The following is a 21,250-nucleotide window of genomic DNA, read 5'->3' as shown; positions in this document are numbered from 1 at the left end:
CAATCTTTACTCTGCCACTGAGACATCCTCTAAAAGTACACAACGTATGAAAGCAAGTAAAAGTACAACACTTTGTAAGAGCACACATAACTTGCAGATTCTTTGAAATGTAATACTACTCCCTATGAACTCCTACAATTCCTGGCAATTTCCATTTTTTCCACCTGTCTTACATTGTGTCTCTATTGCCACAATGCAAGCTGTAATCAACTAGTTGGGAGTTAAAATAAAACCACAGAAACCAGAACTTTCTTTTTCAGGAGAGATGGGAAGAAGAAAAGGATTTGCCGCAGCACCCACTGCACCAGGGCTGACTGACAGCAAGGAAACCTGCTAGTGATGGAAATCAGAGGAGACAGAGCAGGTGAAAACAGTGTCTCTGGATTGACCGGTGAATCAAGGAACGACGACATCTCCCGCTCCTTCAACCGTGTGGTGATCTCTTCACCAAAACGATCTGTTGCTGCCAAAGGAGTAAAGCACATCTCCCTGCCAGAGGCAGAAACCAGGCACCCCTGAGCCACCTGATGCACCACGCGTGTGCCCGCTGATGGACAGAGTGCGGTGATGCCTGCAGCGTTTTTAAAAAGCTTTCCCTTACCTTCCAGTATCATTCAATTTAGCATTTCTGTTTGTCATGTTTTGATCAAGCCTCACCGCTAAGTTTTCCTATTTGATTTAATGCTCTCTTTTCAGGCTCTCAAGTTTTACGGTTAAGAGTTTCCCAGGTTTAAATACACCAACTTCTGCCTCCAAGAAAACGACGATGGTGGAGGGTCGACCTACTTAACATGGGAAAAAACGATCCCAAATGCAAAATGCACGACACTATCTTCCGATAACCCCTCTTCCCACAAGTTTAAAGACGAAAAATGTTTAAAAATATAATGCGTTGAAAGCGATACAAGTCTAATATGCTTTGTTAGTCTGACATTTTAAATCGTTTGTAAAGTCCTCCCTGAGAGGATTGGACTTAAATCATTCATTAACTTGAAGCTGATTGCTTTGTCCTGGAAAGGGGGAAGAACATGGATTTCTCAGATGTAACCCAATTTTCTAACAGAAACAAAAACAACCTGATGAAATTCCATTAGCAAAACCATCTATCGTAGCCCAAGCAGAAGCGTAAATAAATTAATTACAAAAGGAGCTCTGTCAGCAAAATCTAACTTTATGGGGAGTTTTTAAATTAACATTTCACTTGCGTAAAAGTTTAAAAAAAGAAAGAAAGGAAAGTAGGTCAGCGTGTTTCCCCAGCATGTCTTTCTGACTCCATTAAAACTGTCTGTCAGATGACTAACCATGCCTGTAATCCAACTAAAAGCATGTTTGCTTTCTGTTGCACTTTTTGCCAGGGGAAAGGAAGAATTCCACTTAGCTTTAACTCTGAAATTCAGGTAAATGTCTCCAAAAGTCAGATAATTTCCTCACATTTACTTGCCAGATCTGTTTATATCGACAATAAGCAACAGGCTATGGAGGCACAGCACTGAGAAATGATCCCACAGCTGATGAAATGCTTATCAGCTGCAGGCACTGCCTGTAGGGTTTTAAGCTACTACTTGTTAAAGACAGTTTCAGAGCTGTTGTCTGATTGACAGACTTTTCATAATACCTAGATTTAAAAATTTAAGAGCTTCCAGAAACATGCAAGCATGCGAACAAGTACTGGAATAAGGTGAGATGGGGCAAAGCCATTTCTGTTCACTTTGGGTCAAAGGAAATTAAAAACTCCAACACCCTATGATCGTTCTTTTTCCTTTCATTAGTATTAGCAGCAGAGTGTTATTCAAGTTAGGATAGAAAGGGTGTTATTTCTACTGCGTGTATGCCATCTAACTTTAAAAAATCCTGTACACGCTTTCCATGGAAGCGCTGGAGAACTGGAGATTAACTGTTCTGATGTATTTTAAATTGAGCATGTGATACCAAGTCAAACTAAAAACAAATTTAGGCTATTTTTAGAGCACAGTCTTAGGGCCAGCACCCCAGCAGGAGGAGCTGCAACATGTCAGCCGGCTTATCGCAGGCACGGCAATGGAAAACTCCCTCTGCTATAACAATTCATACGGTGGATGAAAGAAAGCCGCAAGAGCCTGACAGCAGCAGAGGGAAATCCATGGCCTCATCTACTTATGTAGAGATCTTCCTAAACCATCTTTGAGAGCTTACGGGTTTCCGAGCGCCTGCTTTTTATCTTCCATCAAGGCAGGAGTTGCTCTCCACAGAGAGGCCAGAATGGGCTTTGCTTCTCTGCCTTCTGCAGAGGCACCTATCCTACCAAAGACCATCTCCAGTAAAGCGATCACCAGGAAAACAAAGAAGTAAGTTTGCAGATACAAAGCATCAGGAAGATGTATGCATTCTCACATATGCTTCTTCTAAGGGCAAGGACCAAATACGCCTCTCCTCTGATACAGAGTCCTTCAGGCACTTTAGGGTTGCTGCAGTTCAGACTTCCCAGAACTCTTGGGAACAATTTACTGCATTTCTCATGAACCTTGGCTACTGTAGATAACATTTTCAGGTTGGCCTGACAACCAAATAAGCCATGTTTAGCTTCAAGGCCCAGGACATTGGCAATTTGCTCGTTCCCAGACTGATATTTATCTCATTGACATTTCTCCATCCTTCAGATTCAACATCCAAAAATAAAAAAAAGCATTCAAAGGGAGAAAAAAAGATAGCAGAGAATCCACAAGGTGCCAGTATAGAAAGCACAACCCGCGTGGTGCAATAGCAATTAGGAGAAAGAGATGCATAAAAGATGTCCCGTGCCCCCGAACAAGAATATGATCCGAATGAGGAATACGAAGCAGTGAACAGAGTGCATAAAGGAAGAATGGAAGCTCTGAAACAAAGCTTTTGAGGTCATGGGATTGGGGTCTCAGCAGTTATGTCTGCATGACCAAGCAAGCGTGGCCTCAGCCCTGTGTTTCAGAGAGCATGGACCGGGCAGGGATGGGCTACCTCCAGATTTCCCATCTGCTCTTTGCAGCAGCATTGCCCAGCATAGCACAAGGCAGAAAGGATAACCCAGGGTTTTGCCTGCCGTGAAAGCAGTTGGGATACTAAACTCAAGACGAGGCAAAGGCTACCTGCAATGGCAACATGAATGTATAGAACCAGTGTCTTTATACAATCTGGAATAACGCTTTAACACCCCCACGGAGGCCCTAAAACCAAAATGGGGGACAAGAAATAACAGAAAAAAGCCACAGAAACAAGATGTTTAGAAGCAGCCTTGTAAGAGATACCCACACAAAATGCCTTCTACTGGGAAACTGACTGAGGAAAGCACACGATGATCCCTAAATCACCCGAAAGGCGTGAAATGAAAAAATGGGAAGTTCCGCCTGTGTCAGTGCCACTAACTGTCCTCATGGAAGAGCCAGAGCTCCGGAGGAGGTGGCATGTAACTGGTCCACCAAGGACACGTGAGCTGCTAGCATCAGCAGATGGGCATTAGGCACTCCAGGGGCTCTGATGAAATGTACTCCCTTAAAATAAGAACGGGTTCAATCAAGTCAACTCAATCTCAATCAAGGATTTTACTGGAGCCACTGAACAGTAACACGTACTTCTCTGGAGTGTGCTGCAGGTCTAAGCAGAAATTAGGCTGTATGCGTGTCACACTTTTCACTGGCTCTAGTTACCTCCAAGTTTCACCAATAATGAAAGAAAAGTTACTTGTACAAGGACTCTGTGCCATTCAAATGAATTTCTTCTGCAGGACAAGATCAAGAGGCCTTCAGAAAGTCCACTAATACCTAATTGACACTTTTCCTTTCTTAAAGCACATCTCTCAGAGCATGGTGAGGTACTGCAGTATAAATGATTAGCATAACAACTCTGCAAGTGTCATAACTTTAATAAAGCACCTTGTTAAGCAAAAATGTAAGAAAGACACACATTTACAGTCACCAAGGACTAGGACTGATGGATGCAGACAAAGGCTGCAGAGAGCACACGAGCCCTGGTAACTTCTTCCAGGATCCGTGTTGTCATAGAGACAGCAGAGCGCGATGAAAAGTTCACCACGGTAGCTATACCTTAGTGAATAAGTCTTAATGTAACTTCCAGCTGAGGACATGTAATCAATCTCTGTATGAGCTTATTGAAGGAATTCCCTTTATGCTTACTCAATCCTCAAGAGCCCAAAAAATGAGGGAAAAGGATTTAAAATATATATATTTTACTACTTTTAAAGACAAGCCAAGGCCTAGTGCTTCTTTTGGATTAAGGTGGGGGGAGAGATAACTGGGGTTTTTTTGAGCAAGAAATGATGTAAAACATGAAAAACTTGACAAAGACATTAAAAAAAAAAAAAGGATGGAAAGAATAATTCTAGGGCAGCCTGGCAAGATTGGCCACATTCAATGGTGTCTCCCACTTCTCCTAGACACTTCCCCCACAAGAGGTGGCTGCAGCCCTGGCATCTCACTGCTGCTCTTCTCCCATCGGGTGCAATCACCTCACTGCCTTTTACGCTGCAAAACGCAGGAGTTTCCCCGCTCTCCCTTCCGTCGCTGTGCCTTTCTCCCAGCATCTCCCTCCCCAGTGGCATTCCATCCCTGGTTTGTCTTCCTGCAGGGCAGCAGCACCCCCTGACCCTCCCCGGGTCCCTGCTCTGGGCTCAGTCCCACCACTTGGGAGGTACGGGACGCTGGAGCCGACAACAAGCCGTACAGAAACGGTGCCAGGGGTCGTTTATTGGCCAGGGTCTTCAGTTCTTAGCTTACACAATAATGGCTTTTCTACGCAAGAAAGGCAGGGGGGGCTGGGGGGAAGTTGCAGCACTAACGTGTTATGGTTTAAAGTTACAGCATAATGCCTGAAAGGCAATGAAGAGAAGAAAAAGAGAACCTTAGGATGGTATTCATACTTTTCCCTAACATTTTAGGGTATAAAGATCAGACTAATTACCAAACAGTCTTGAGTTGAGCAGGGTTCACTAATCACGCTCTGCTTGAGGAATTAGGAGAGAATTTACTTAGCCGCATCATGAAAGGTGCCAATAAATTGTTCAGCTGGAGAGTTAACATAATAAAAAAAATCATTTTTTATGTTATTTTCTTTAGCAGTTTATTAATTGCTGCCTGAAATACTTTTCTGAAACACAACGAGCTGCAAATGAATTCATGGGCTATTAATCTGCTGTACATGGCACTGGAGGGAAAGCTCATTAGGTGAGTTGATGCAATTACTGCTATTACATAACCATCTTCACAGAACATAGAGTAAATTATGAATAATAACATTCAATCTAAGTTGCTCCTCTAAACATTAAAGCCAGCAAGTGAAAACTATGCAAAACCAGGGGGAAAGGCTAAAACTCAAAAGAGGCAGACCCCAAAAGAAGAAAAGCAGATCTGCCTCTCTGAAGACACCAAACCTATGTGAATAGCAAGATATGTTTGTTTAACCATGGGAAACAACAGGCAGCAAGTAGAACTCGGTTCTCTAGGAGAGAATTTTAGTTGTATATATACATAATTTTCAGCCACCCAGCATAACAAAGTGTGCATTATCTCTGGCAGAGGACAGACTGACACTAGAGCACTGTGGTTTTTGTAGCAGGAAGACCCTTCATGTTGGCTTTTCTCTCATCTTAAAAACATCTCCCCATCTGTGATATTGAGCATTTGACGTTAACTTTTATAAGTTCCCAATTTCTCAGCCTGAAAAAATAAATACAAGCATTCCTATCTGATCAGCAATGGAAAAAAACTCACAACCCAACCTTAACGAACAAAATGAAAAATCTGTGATCTGTATGGCTTGCTCATTGTTTCCCCACTATTCGTGTACTGAAATTCTTAATTTCATTGGTATTTTCAGTTTACAGTCTTTCATCTTCAAAGCACTTACAATACAAGGTCTCCCAGTCCCTGTAAAAAGATTCACCATTTTCACCTCTCAAGATAGAAAAACTAGTCTAATCAGCTTGTAGTGTTTAAAGAGAATAATCAGTCCCAGAACAGAATTCAGGGTTTTGTGATTTCCACTCTGATATTTAGCTCATGCCTCTTGAGAAAGCAAGGCAAGTCAGGAGTCAGCAGGCGAGGAAACCACACTGGAATTTTTGAAAAAGCCCCCAGCCACTGTGTGGTATTTAGGCATCTAGTTAAAAATCTAGCCCATAGCAAAGCAGAAGCAACTCTTAAATCCAGTGCTTTTTGCTGGCTAAAAAGAATAAAAACCCACTTTAGTTCTGAATAAAAGCGTCTAAACAAAGATTTCATGCGTTCTGATTAATTCACTTTAAAATTGCATCAGTGGAATCTGTACAAACTTCTCAAATGCAACTATGCAGACTACACCTCTGCTTAGCCACTCATTGGAGATGGCATCAAACTTCACTAAGGAGTCTGAAAGAAAATGAAACAGAAATATAAAATAAAAAATACAAACATGACAGTTCTTCAAGTTGATGCTTCCTGGTTGCCAACTGAAACCAGAATTAAAATAAGTAAATCAATTCATTCTATTGTTCAGCAGCAGAATGCAATCATATGTTCCAAGAACCATGAGCATTTAAATATTATAAGACTTTGAAGTCTGTGACAAAAAGTAACAGACATTTCTGTGCAAGTTTGAAAAAAAAAAAACACAAATACGGAGCACAAAAACTGGATTCTCTCCACTTCATGGTAATTCCCCTGCATTCCCTCTCTTCTTCCTTCGCTCCCTCCTGGGAGGTTAATTGTAAGCAGATTTACAAATCTGAACATTGCTTCAGTGCTCTGAAGCAATCTGGAACAATAATTTTGTGCCTTTATAAACATAATTTTGCTCTGTTACAGCTTACTGCAGACAAGGTTTATGCTAGTACGGAGGGCTTCTCTGCATCACACCCTGGTATGCGGGCTGGGTGCGTGTCTGAGGGGGACACGGTGCACGCTGCACGGTGGCAGTCCTTGGAGCCTGCAAATTTTATAAAAAGGAATGGAAGTGCTGGGCTCAGCTGAGCAGTTGTGGCAGAAGGAAGCTCCATTTTGTTCCCCCTTGTACCCTGCAATAAATCCAGCTTAGGTTTTCTTTAAGGGAAGGCTTCACCTTACAAAGGGTATGTTCCAGCATCCTGCTTGAAAGACTGCGTTATTTTTTGAGTTTTGCCCAGCTTCCCACGTGCCCCCTTAATTGCAGGAGGCAACGCCGTACGCGTGACCCCTCGCCAGCTCCTGAGGACCGAGGTCCGTGCATCCAGGCAACAGCGTGCTTCTTGCTGACACCTGGGGTCAGCCCAAGGAGGGTGCTTCAACGTCAGCTTAGAGATCACGTAATAGAAGGGCAAAGGTTAGTTTCCTAAGGCTCTCCATCACATAATGAGCCACTGTCAGCCTTAGTAGCCTTCTCACTTCAGCTGCAGCCAAAAAAAAAAAAAAAAATCCTGTGTGATCACCATTGTCTCTACATGTTAATTAAAAAAAATTAACAGGCTGGAAGGGTAAGAAGGATAGAAATGGCTTGGAGTTGGATCAGAGCCTCAGCTGCACCTACACTGAGCACCCACACATGAACTGACGCGGGACAGCCACGACAACGAACCCAAAACTTGATGCACTGCTGGTAGAGGGGCTGGCTCCGGGCCGTTACACTGAGAGCTGCAGCTCAGGTTGCAGGGACACAAGCTCAGCAGTTTCTGAAGGAGGGGGATCAGATGAAAGACAGCAGGGCTTTATTTCAAGCTGTGTTTTGCCCTGTTGTAGGATGATAAGACAGTCATCACTAAGTCGTTTCCCCTCACACCCTTTGTCTTGTCTATTTGGAGCACAAACATTTTGCAACAGCAACTGCACACTAAAAGACAGTCCCTACACTAGTGGGATCCAGTTTCAGGGGGTCTTGCAGATATTATCACAAGGCAAATAGCTCCACTCCTGCCCTGGAGGCAGTCTTGTTATTGACCTCTCTTGATCAGATCTGGGGAGTAACATGGGGTCGGAAGATAACTTTTTACCCCCTACACAAACAAAACAACCTATAAAGAAATGCAAATTTGATGCATTCCTTCATCATCTCACTTCATTCTCTAAAACAAGATAAAAGCATACAAGAAATGCTCAGTAACTCTTCTCTTCCAAAACACTGGCCCTCCATTCTTAAAGTCTTACTTATCACACTGGCTGGGCAGCCAGTTCTCATCTCATCTCAGATGTTTGTGTGTAAAGCTCATTAAGCTCCAAAGGAGTTGCATATGCAAGTACTTTTGCATGCCCTTTAAAGGCAGAACAAATAAACACAGGACTGTAGGGTTTAAGCACAGATTATTCTGTGTACTGAGATACTGCATTTACTCCTCCTTAGCTCCTGGGAACAGACCTTGTGGTTCCTGTTTGCAGCTGCCCACCACGACTACTTTCCCCATTCGGGACTGGTGTGAGCACTGTAGGCTTGTTTCCCTATGAGATTTCTCTGATACTTTTTTCTGTCCTTTGTTCATGGCTTTCACGTTACAAGGTAACAGAACTGTAAGACAGAAAAACAAAATGTGAATAAGGTTCTGGGGAAAAATAAAAACCCTCCATCTGGTAAGAAAAAGCCCACTGACAAATGTGCCTTTGTTTACATAAACTTCTAAAGAAATGGAGTTGAAACCTGGAGACACGTATGAAAGAAGGTCAGATAAGAAAATAGTTTTTCAAATCTCTGAAGAGATGAAAAGCTCATGTTTATGAAGGGATAACACAGAATACTTCAGACTTAGTTCTTAAACCCAGAAGACAAGACACACTGGATTCAAACTGATGACATTTAAAATAATTTCTCTATTCCTTTGCAAATGCCTTCTACAGAAATGCAGCCAGAAGACATCCCTCACTTCTCCCCAGTATCCTCTGTTCCCCCTCCAACCTGCTATCCACCTTTCAGTGCCTGTAGTGGTTTGAGATAAAGGCAACTGCCAAAGGGCAGTTTCACTCAGTTCACCCAAGGAAATAGGCAGAGCAAAACCTTAATACTTGCTGGCAAAGCTTCAGCTACCCTATGGGAGAAAACAATCCATCACCTAAAAGGCAGTAAGTCTTTATACTTTACCCTAAGTAACTTTGGTTAATGTGTTAGAAATACTGCTGATATTTCCAAAACCTACTCTGATGTGACGTTACATTTAATAAGATTACTACTTCGCGTCAGCAACAAAATCCTTAAGAATTCAAGATCAACAAGCCCTCGTTGAGAAAAGTGAGAAAAGTGTTTCTCTTCCAAACTGCACTGTACTGATTTTATCAAGGAAAAAAGCTTCTGCGCACAGATATATATGCGGTCAAATACCTATCAATAAAATCCTCCTCATTCAATCTTACATCTTTGTGCATCTTTGTATTTAGCCTACCTTCTCCTTTACTCCCATCATGGTCTCCACTCCAGCAAATCTATACATAAGTATAGATAAGTGCACTTCAGACACATGAGAAAACTAGAAAACCCAACAAGGACAGTGAAATCATGGAAATCCTAAGACCTCCTCCGCTAGTTGCTTGAAACTTGATGTTGGCCCTTTTCAGTAACCACAATTTCAGATTTCCATGAAAAGGAGTTGGAAACACTGCAAAGTGGTCCTAGAGATGTACCTGGTTCTTTCTCTGCTCGTCAACACTCCTCCTGTGAGAGGAGAGGAAGGAGAGGGTGGGAGAGAGAAATAGGATGCAAACAGGAGGGACCTGTGTGACTTTTGGACCTCTTCAGCCCCTGCCCAAGTATGGAGAAGGGAACTACTGGGAAGTCCCACACAATTCAGGAAGGAGGAATGCTAAGGATGAGAACTGGTTTAAAATCACAGTTCAGTCATGAACATCTCATCAGTGTAATTTTTTTTTCCTCTGGTCTTAAAGTCTCTCCAAAGAACTCCTGTAGGTGAATTAAAGTAAAAGAAGTGGTGTTGGGCAATCTTCCCCTCTCTCTTATGCACATGCTGCAAATTTCTGTAGTGTTTATTATTGGAATTGTCAGGAACATCACTGAAGTAAAAACCCTCAACAATCAAACAAATCACTACACCAAAGACTTTGCTACTGCAGTCACTCCAATAAAAAATGATAAAGTTTCAGAAGCATTAACCCATAGGGATTTGAGAATAGCTTTATTAGCTAAATTTTCATGCTTGACAGGGATATCAATAAACTGGAAAAAGAGAAAAATCACAGATTTCTACCTAACTATTTTAAAATGTTAATTTAAAGGGCAAACCAGAGATTTCTGGAAACGAAGGGAGAGGAAAATCCTTTGGGTTTTTTGTGCACTTGGCAGCACTTTTACATAGTCAGGTTTACTGGCTTTGCTGGTTTAGAAGAGGATTTGCCAGCTTGTTTCACCTTTCAGAGAGGCTCCAGCCAGTAAGAACAGAAGACTCAATGCCATTGTACTGTCAGTTTTTGTAAAATGGCACAAACGGGCGTTACCGCTAAAAGAAGGACCTCTGGCACAAACACCTGTGCTGGTGCGAGGGAGAAGGTGCAACGCTGAAGAAGGCTGCTGCCTGCTGCACGAGAGCCAGTGGGAAGCTCTTGTGAAATCAAGCCTAGCAAAGCCACAGGTCTACAGGGCAGAGGAAGGATTGAAACCAAGCTTAAGAAGCCAGTGCTGTCCCCCTTACACCCCTGCCCCAAGAAGCCATTTCTAGACCAGATGGGAGGTAAGCCAATCTTAAAGCAAGTATCTGTGGGTTTGTTCTTTTAGAAAACCTGGTGAAATTACCCAACTGGGCATTCTCACACCCACACAGGGTGGCCACGCTGTAGTGCTGCACTAAAAGTTCTTAACTGATGGCATTTAGACTGCAAAGTTAAGGACTGAGAGGTTCGTAAAGTACAGGTCTGAAGTTGTGTACAAAATTCATACTCCTTTCTCTGCGTATGAATGCAGATACTGGCTTCAATCACATAATTGCACAGTGTTTTTCTCCCTTGGGACTGCCACATATACGTAGGATATGACAAACAATAAATTGTTTCTGAAGACAACTTACATTCTTTGGACATTCCCACTTCAAAGCACTTCTGTAGTCTGCAGTACTGGCAGCGATTTCTGGTAACTTTATTGATAACACAGTTTTTATCTCTGTGACATGTGTAAACCATGTTCTTCTGGATACTCCTGCGGAAAAAGCCCTGAAATCAAGAAAGAAAGAAATCAAATAAACTTTTGAGCTTCCCATAACCCTTAGAGACAGGCACTAACATTGCTTTAAAATAACAAAATAAATTCAAAGTTATGGCTGCAGTATGGCATCTTTGAAGACTCAGTCTTATTATAATTTAGTACTGTTTCTTGCAACATAAGACTCATCTCTTAAATAAAAACTAATTAAATAATGCAACCTAAGGCCAAAATAAGCAAAGCTAGAACTAGTAACAGCATTCAGGAAATTAAGTCCTAGATTTTACGAAAAAGCTCAAATAAAAATAGTTTGGGCTTATGGATGTAGTAATGAGTTGGGTAAACAACAGCCTTCCTAACAGTTCCACTTGGAAGTCAAGCACTCATCCAACAACTGACAGCCTCTCTCAGCTTAAAGGTCCTGTCTATTTTTGCTACTGCAGAGATTCTCTAGTTTGAAGGCTAAATGTAAAAAGAGAAATAATTTGAAACCCAGGTCTCTTAGCTGCTGGAACTCCTACAGCAATTAATGAGGCTTCTGCAGGTGGAAGAGTTCCAGCATCAGGTTATTGAGTTGTGAACTTGTAAAAGTTGCCAATTACAGCATTTTTTTCTTATTCAGATACAGCTGTGAAAATAATCAAGTAATTACAATGATCTTGAACAGAAATTAAGGAGAGCTAGAGGTCTGGTTTATACTTAAGGAACACCATTTGACTGGATTCCTCCTTCAGCAAGTAAAAGAGAGAAAAACAGCCATAAATGGCAAGGTTTGCTGGCACAGAAAAAAGGCAAAAACCAAGTTAATTTCTTTATCTGCACTAAAAACCAAGCTTCAGATAACACCGTATAATAATGAAGGAAAAAAAAAAAAAGAGGATTACTTCAATCATTTTAGAGTTCAACCCACAGATATTCAGTGAAAGTATTTCTGCAACAGACATTTGGAAATTTGACAGCACTATTTAACCTTCTCACTCAGATTTTGAAAATTGTTTCAGCAAGCACCAGGGTCAAATTTCAGTCAACGTCATAGCATTATGGAAGAATAGTTAGCAATTTAATATTTGTTGGAGGGCTTGAGAGGTTAAAACTCTTCAACAAGCCACATGTTTACACCCTACGGGGAAGCGGTAAACTTGATGCTGCAGATGATAGCTCTGTGCCCACAATGCATTTGTCTAAAGATGCAATCATGGTAAGCTATCAAACTGGCTCTCCTAGAAGCACTCATCGAGATATGCGAACAGTTCAAAAGCCAAAAACCCTATCATTCAGAGTTAACTGGGAGAGTTTCTGGCCATATGATCAGGGAGTGGTAGGGCAGGCACAGTCAGTAGGGCTGGTCATAAATTCCTTGCACACCCAACATGCTATAGATGCTAATGTTATGAAAATACCTCAAATTCACTCAGAACTGAAAAATGCCTCCTCAATCACGTAACCCCTGGCAATAGTTTTCTGCAGCTCTTGCACAGGCAAGCCTCATCCTGAGATTAGCTCCTCTGATTTTAGGAGATACTTAATACTACCATCAAAGAGGTAAATAAAAACTCTTTGCTCCCTTCTTTTCCTTAAGCTAGTGGACACAGAATAGGAATTTAAAGCTATTTGTTTAGACAATTAAAACCTTTTAAGTTATCAATAACACTGCTATTTTATATTCCACACTTTTGAACATTAAAACTGCTTGAATCTTTGCAATGCAAGTATGACAAGTGTATGTACATTTGTTCACTTGCCGAGAAGAAAATGTATGGTAATACTTACTGTTTTCTTGCTTTGATATTCCCCTAATGATGATGCCCGCTCCGCAGTAATTGCTTACGATGCTAACTAGAAATGTGAGAAGTCTATGGCGTCTATTTTGGTTTAATTCAACAGACAGGAAGTGTGAGCTGTGCTGGTTCAAGGGTCTCTATAGGACTTATTTGGTCACCACTTTTTAGCTGCAAAGAGGTAGAGGAAGCCAAGACTGGTCGCTTTCCCCTGCAGCCACCCCAGCTTAATCCAGTGCTGCATGTAAATTAACACCCACAGTCACCGATGGAACAACTCTCCTACCACCAGCCTGACAGGGCAGGAGACAAAATGGCTTGAACAAACAAAAATGACCCTCTCATGCAGCAACTGTCTCATCACGCTGAACAACTGAAGGAATTTAAAAAAAAAAAACAGCCCCCAAAACCTTCTCTTTGCCTGCACATACTTTGGGGCAGAGGCTGCCGTGCACCCATGCTTGAGACTTCTGGTTTACTGACACAGGCACCACTTGAAATGAACTATGAGCTTCAAAAGTGTCACCCAATACAGGGAAAAGAGGAAACAGCCTCCTCCAGATATACCTGTACTTCACCAAAAGGAAACCACTAGCTAATGGCACCCACTGATTGATCAGTTGTTCTGATATTTAGACACAAGTTCTGCATCCTTTTAACCTAGGGTTTAATTACAGCCCATCAGGAAGGAAAGCAGAGGAGGCTCTCTCAGTTATACAAAGTTGACCACACAGCCCAACAGAAAAAGGTGATCCAACTTCTGCAGACAGCAACTATAAAGCATTCATGAACTCATTACTAATATAAAAGGCTTAAAAAGAAGAAACTCGGAAAATGCAGGTCTCCAGGTTGAAATGAAGACAGTTTCTTCAACAGCCTGACCTCCCCAGGCAATGTCCGACACAGAGTGAAAGATATAGACAAAGGTGTTGTGGAAGCTTAGGCTGTTGTTTTACAAACTGCTTTTTAACACCTGCATTTGCTTTTCTTCCTGGAGTTACTCATGAAACAGAAAGAAAAAAGAGCTTGTTTATGTGAAATACCCAGGTGAAAAAAGGCATAATGTGGTTCTGCTCAACACTAAGGACCTGCTTCTCAACAGCACGTTCGTGCCCACTCCCCGACTACTCCTTAAGAAAACACGTGGATACTATTTCTACTAAGATTTGTGGCAAGGCCACTGTAAAACCTCAGCAACATGTCACTGAAAAGATTTGATCTTCAAAATTTCCTCTGGACAGGCACTAAGAAAAATGCCCAGATTACAAGTATTACTTAATTTCTTTGCATACAAACCCCGAACCAAAGCCACCACGTGGGGAGTGCCAGGACGCGGCGCAGCGGCGGGCGAGGAGCACTCGCTGGGCACTCCGCAGGCTGGTGCCGTGCAGCCACGCGCTTCGGGTGGCCCTGCAAGCAGGGTCATGCTCAGAAATATTTCCCGAGTCTGATACTAGGCTAAAAAAAAAAAGGACAGAGTCCAGTCTACCCCCCTGCGGGGGTTTGCACCTCACCTGCTTTGGTTACCTGCGGCTCGGCAGCGAGGGAAAACGCCGCAGGACACAGGGATGGGCAGAGCGGGCAGCAACCCGGCTCGCTGCCTGGTTAAACAGAAAAGCACAGTTAAACCAGTATAAGGCTGGGTTCCAGACAGCACAGGTATAATACACTGGCCTGTTCACTAAAAATAGCAAAGTTAGAAGCAGGCCTAAGTTTTCCTCCAAGCGCTTGTTGTCAAATGACTTCCATCTGATCTCACAACCCCAACAGTTTCTTCAAAACCCAAGAAAATCTGAAGGCGACCTAACCTTTAGAAGTTGTCAGAAACTTCAGAGACAGCAAACCACCACTGCTTATAAATTAATCAACTTCAAGTGCCTACTGGCTTCTGGAATACAAAGTTACTACTTACTGTAAATACCTTTACCTCAAAAGGAATCTGTTTGGCTGAATATTTACATAAGCAATTTTTTTAACGCAAAAATTTTCACATCCCATCCAAATTAACACCCTGTGACAGGAGATGAGACACTCCTGTGCCAAAAACAAGCACAAATGATTCTTTGTAATTTAAAATGCCTTATGAATATATAAAAAAAATTCTGTGAGACATAAAGCATTACTGTCACACATAATTGTTTTTGATAGCACCTACAAAGTACTTGAATTTAAAGCAGTGGAAGCTACTGAAAGCCTATCAGGAATAGTGATTTGCTCTAATATTCCTTTTATCCACAACTTTTGAAAGGAACATGTATCTTGTGTTTTTATTTTAGCGAAGACAAACAAAGCTTTGCAGAAATCACACTTATGAATTAATTCCGTCCTCTGAGCTGCTTTTATTGGCATTCTGTACACATAGCCTTTCGGACAAACATTTCAATTTTTAATCTCATCTTTTCTGCCCACTACGTCACGCTCCTCCCAGGCCCACCAATCTTGTTATCTTAATGGATGACAGATAGAGTATCACTCTGACCATGCCACATTAGGCGTCCTCATTTACGGAGTGCAAGGAAAAAACGCTGAGTATAAATTATTCAGAAATCTATTGTATCAGCGTGTGTTCTCCGAGCATCCACCACTGGCAGAGCAGACAGATTATTTTTCACTTTTAATTGTGTTGATATCTTATCTGCTGCACTGAAAGCAGAGAGTGATACGTGAAACCACACGTATTAAGCAACAAATAAACCCAGTTTACTAGGTCCATTGCTTAGGACTAAATAACCTATTTAGTCAGTCTAACTTCAACACAGTGCCAAAAAACCCCACCTCATTGCACTCACCACTTACTTTTGTAGTATTCGCCCGGTAGTGTGTCAAAATTAAAGACCTCAGTACAGAGCAGTGATGCCTACAGAGAATATTAACTATTTCAGTGATACTTTAAATGCCATTATGCCACTGGTTATCTGAATACAAAGGTGGCCATTAAGGATGAGCCCTCAAGATAATATTAAGGGTTCAAGCTTATGAAGTCTTACAGAATTGTTAGCATGAACTGCTACCCTTACATATCTGACAGGGAATCTATACAACTCCCTCTCCTTCACTGTCCAGTTGATTTTGGCAAGACAGATGATTTAGAGCTCAAGTTCCGCGCATCGCATGAAGAGATGGATCATTTGATCTCAAAAACGTCTTAAAAATATTTTGCCAGCATAGGGCATGCCAAATCTTATTTGCAGATGTAGCGGGCTTACAAGTTGAAAACTTGCACTGCAAAACCAGGGACAGGGTAATCAGAGAAGGGCTATTGCGAGCTCAATCTGTTTGAACAGCCTGCGCGGTTCATCTGGTTCAGCTTTGATGACCCCCAAATAGAGGCATCCAGCTATGACTCCCACAGATTTAGAGGCCACTCTTTGGTAAATTTGCAAAATAAGTTTCTGAGTGAAGTGTATTGCTACTTTATGGTCAAAGAAACAAAGGAGTTGGGAAGACTATGGTACAGTTTATCAGTCATTTATAAACTCTGACTGGCTGAGCTTTGAAGGGAAAGATAAAAACCAGTAACAACGGAAAAGAAAAGGCAGCCCACAACATACCCGAAACCTCTGCTGTTAGCTTTATTCTGAAATAGGGGCTATACAAATATGTACCTTTTTTACAAAATAAATCTGTCTGTGATGCATAGCCTCTCTTCAGTCTATTTATTTTAATCATTCAAGCTACCCTCTATCCTTACTAGCCCTGTAAAACGTAACGCAGGCAAGGTAAGAAGCCCATTACTGCTCTCTCTGGAGTATCAACAGAGACATTTAAGGTCTCTCTCAGTGATGAGATTTGCACAAAACTACTCTGCTCTGTGTCCAGGGAATTGCCCAGGTACATTTGTGAACAGAGTGTGGTTTGCAGTATTTTTATTACAGGTGGCAGCAGTCAAGGAACAAAAAAACCCTTTCTCACAAAGTCCTGGTAGGATCAGTGGCTAAGGCAGAGATGTACAATTTTTAGTTGCTCACTGGGAATATTTGCACTGAAAGGCCTTGATAACATGCAATCCCACAACTGGAGTTGCATAGAAAGGCTTATAAAAGACCTAAAAGCCACTGCATATGCTGTTAAGTGATTCCATACAGTATTAAAAGACACTGCAAAATGGCTGCAGCCAGAGCATGAGACCCCACAAGTAACGAAAGCTGCCAAAGCAGCTATCTAAAAGGAAGCTAAAATGAGCGTATTCCCAGTTGCACAGCACTTTTCCAGGATGTCTGCACTGTCTATCACGCTTTGGAAGTCACGGCTTGCAGAATAAACAAATTAATTGTCTGACATTGTGGCTGGAAACCACCGCCAGCACAAAATGGAAGCAGCTACAACAATAAGTAGAGGAAGGCTCGCTGCCAGGAAGCAGGGAAATTGTGCTGATGATGTATGTCAGGACAGGCAGATCTTTGCAAAAACAAATGAATAAACGTTGTTAAATATCAATAGCTTGTAGGGAGCACCTAGAGATGCCAGCTGCGTGGCAGCAGAGGGGCTGGGCACAGCCCGCCCTGGGAAGTGCTCCGGGTTTGTCCATCGTTGCTGTTATTTCCAGCAGAAACTCTCTGCTCGCCATCCACGTTTCAACTCACCTAGGCATTTATTCTGCAGATAAAGAGTAGCCGTCACCTTCCACGGCCAAAGAAAACCAAACTTGCTATTGAAACAGGGTGGTTTGTTGTTTCGTTTTGTTTTGTTTTCTTTCAAATCAACAGAACTCAAAACACTTCATAAAAACAAGCAGGTGTTATCCCATGCCTCGCATATGGGAATACAGACCTGTGGACCTAAGAGCAACCCACTAAGGGGAAAAAAAGGCTTCTCTTTTCATTATTTTTACACAAATGGAAAAGCTTGAGGGTTTCAGAGTTTTCTCATTTCTTAAAAAGAGAAAAAGGCCCAGAGGACAGGGACAGGCAGATGAGGAAGGTATCACCCCTCCCTAAGCTACCAAAATTCATCTGCAATTGGAAGAAATTCTCCAGCAAAGACAGGGCAGACCACACTTGATAAGTCCTACAGTTTCTAAAGTGAAAAAAGTCTTATGAGCCTCAGAGGGCAAGAAAAAAAAATTAATTTTGACGACAGAGCTTGAAGGAAATTATTCATGGGGCTACTGATGCCAATTAGCCATTAGCCACTGGTGAGCCTGGAAACAAACCCCGTTTTTCATGGTGCCCCACACCAACAGATCTTCTGATTTCACAAACCTTGGTCTAACATTAAAACATACCCCAAACTGTCATAATGTTGATTTTTTTTTTTTTTTCCTGGGGATTTTAAAACACTTCCTCTGGCCAGCTGGCAGAGAGGCAGCTACTGAAGAAATGGGGGAGTTGTGTTCATTCGGTTCAAAACCGTAGCAAACAGATTTCTCCAGCAAGGGTCGCACAGCATCCCTAAGACTATGCAAGGATTCCTCCACAATTTCAATTTTGACTGACTCATGATCTTTTTAACAAATATGTCAAAGTCTCCAGACAACAGTCATCACCTTGAAACAATATGTGAGGGGAAAGAAGGTCTGAGATTTTCTGCTTCTCCACTTCAGTAATTTAAGCAGAGAGGAAGGTGCTGGTATGCACTTCCATCTGTTTTCTTCAAATTAAAAAAAAAAAAAAAAAAAGAGAGAGAGATGAAATGTATACAATTAAAAAGTTACAGTTAACTTCCTTTCAGTAATGTCTGTAGGATGATTTTTGGCCTGCTAGGAAACTCCAGATGGGAAGAGTAATGAATATAATTTAATATGAATAACAGGAGATCAAAGAAATGCTTTTCTGGGTTGCAGTGCACTGAGTTATTTCACACAGTTTAATGGAGAACTCAGGAATTAATTACTCCTTTTTCCTATTTTCTTATATTTTTGTTTATGCAAATCAATTCCCTTTAACCTAATTTGTGGAGGACCAGACCTGTAACCCAAAAAACCCGTAAAAAGTCACTAGGATAGTCATACAACTGGTTAGCACTTATCCAAAAGGCTATATGTTGTTAACTGCTCATCATTTTTTCCCTCTCTTCCCCTCCAGTGCCTCAGGATTTATACCACCAATTAAGACAATAATGAGTGCCCCAGGTTGACCTCCAAGGAGCAAGAATTAATTAAACGCAGTATTTCTTCATAAAGAATGACACTTTTCCAAACCATTTATGTAGCTCCTCTCTTGCATGGAAGCACAGTATCAAGAAAGACTTTTCAAATTGTTATCCCCCAACTGTAAGACTGATTTTGGTTTACACCCTTGTTTTGGGTCTCTGGTATTATGCATCGGGTTTTTGGGTGGTGGGACCAGGGGAACCATTTTCCAAGGACAATATCCCAGTTTTACTAGCCATACATGGAATTTTTTTGCATAGAGCTACAAAGGAAGGACACTAAGAAACGGCTACTCTAAAAAAGTAGAAGACCTAGTAAAAACAAACAAAAAATCCCCACCAAGGTATACCAATGCAGTGACATGCAGATTCCTGCAGCTGGCAGGACACGGAAAAGACTCATGTCAACTATGCAATTACTATGCTGCAATTACTTGTAGGAGTCTCTCAGATTAGCCTCTCCATTTAGCTGCTGGCAGAGATGGGAACATGTGAAGAGGGAAGGGCAAGCTCAAACACAAACCTACATGGGAGAAAGAAGGTATGTGTATGCTCTAAAGAAGTTCCCTGCACGGGCAGGCTTTGCATCCTCCTCCTCCTCTCCTCCCAGCCTTCACCACGAAGGCTTGCAGAGTCCCTGCACGTATTTGGCATCGCAGTTATTTATCAGAAGAGACATGGGGACTTTCATTAATTGTCATATATTGCCAATATAAAAACCCTGCATTTCTGCACCATCTGAAATTTATAGAGGTGCTAGTTTCTAACCCACTATCAGCAACCAAATGTTTACAGCTCAGCTGAAACAATAACGCAAACCATGCCACAAATATTTATATATGCCTGCAAGCTGACTGAGGCACAATTCCCTTGCTCTAGCAGAGAGATTCACAGAGTTTGTGTGCACAGCCAGCTGTTCTCTGCTCCCTCCCCAACCCACCCGGAGCCAATGCAGCACCCCAGCCTGAGCCTGGCTGACCGGGCGGGTGCCTGTGGGTGCTGGCCCAGCAGCCACTTGCCAGGATGGCCAGCAAAGAGCTCGCACTGGCTATGCCACGGCACAGCTCCCACTCGTTTTCAAGACCCAGCAGGTTTCTGTTCTCTGTGTCCAACCTGAGAGGAGTTTTAAAATGTGCCCGATCTGCAGCAGAGAAGTTTCTGAGGAGGGATGAAGCGATGTACAAAAACAAGGCAGAAAACAAACCAAAAATATTCAGAAGAAATAACACAGACATAAACATGCCAAAATAAACCAGATGTCTTGAGCGTTATGCTTCCTCATACGTTTTTCAGGCATCCATCTGAACGGCTCATCAACACATGTTCATCATCTCCCCACAATATTTGTTGCTCTTAGTTTTGACAATTGATCTCGAAACAAATATGTTGTATCAAATCTCTTGAAATCTGGCAAGTAATACTTTGTACTTACTACTTCATGCTAAGCTCTCGTTCCCCCACAGTCAGTAACAAAGAAACTCTGCTAATACAGAACTACCCACTAAAATCTTGTAAAACGTAGAGTTTAGTGAAACTCGGATGCCTGGAGACTAGAAAACAGAGTTCAAGTAAACACCCAGAAATATGCAAGTCTGGCTCTCCAGTACTGGCAGTAGTCAAGGAAAATTACCTTTCCACACTGCAGCTGAAACTCATTACTGAAGGCGACAGCAAGAGGGATGAGTTGGAGCTGGACCAGCTTGGCAAAACCACCATTTTTAAGAGTGAGATGGTGGCCATACCCCTCTGCCTGGTTCCCGTACACAGTTAAAGTACACACAGTCAAAACGATCTCGACAACAGGGAAAAACAGGCTGTGGAAGGTGGATGAAATGCAGTCTGTGCCAGTGCAAGGGATTAGCAACTGCACAAACAGAGCCAGAGGAATCAACTGACTAGTTCCTCCAAGCAATAAGGACTCTTAAGGTAACACTAAGAGATATGCGTCTTGTTGCAAAAACTGACAGAAATCATACTGAGATGCTGAAAAAGCATCTCAGCTTACAGGAAAAATGCAGTGCTGCCTGCACCTTGCCCGGTGCTGGGCACCACTGTTCACTTGGCCAAGCCGTAGGGAAGAAAGGGAGAGTCTGGGACTGGGCAGCTTCGACGACGAGAAAACATGACCTTTCAGAGACGAGTGAATGAACTGGGGCTGATTAATCTAACATAGGAAAATCTTAGCAAGATGTTTTCCTGTTTTCTCCCTCCCCTGCCAGACTTTAATCAATGGCCAGATTCAAGCACAGAGCTCATATAGTCACAAGACGATCATTCTTTCA

At 42.1% G+C, this 21,250-nt stretch overlaps 1 protein-coding gene across 1 annotated transcript in view; it reads right to left on the bottom strand.

Moving 5' to 3' along the window:
• The window catches only part of LOC104624325 (retinoic acid receptor beta), a gene marked incomplete at its 3' end in the record, with an annotated part of 78,662 nt that overhangs the window by 22,363 nt on the left and 35,049 nt on the right, over positions 1-21,250 (bottom strand). Inside the window, exon 4 of the mRNA XM_010291662.1 lies at positions 10,970-11,111. Within this exon, the coding sequence (XP_010289964.1) occupies positions 10,970-11,111 (142 nt within the window). The remainder of the gene's footprint in view (positions 1-10,969; positions 11,112-21,250) is intronic.

Source organism: Phaethon lepturus, unplaced genomic scaffold (assembly GCF_000687285.1).
Source record: "Phaethon lepturus isolate BGI_N335 unplaced genomic scaffold, ASM68728v1 scaffold6517, whole genome shotgun sequence".
Lineage (NCBI taxonomy): Eukaryota > Metazoa > Chordata > Aves > Phaethontiformes > Phaethontidae > Phaethon > Phaethon lepturus.
Note: the sequence above shows the minus strand (reverse complement) of the source record. Positions and strands in the feature narration are given on the sequence as shown.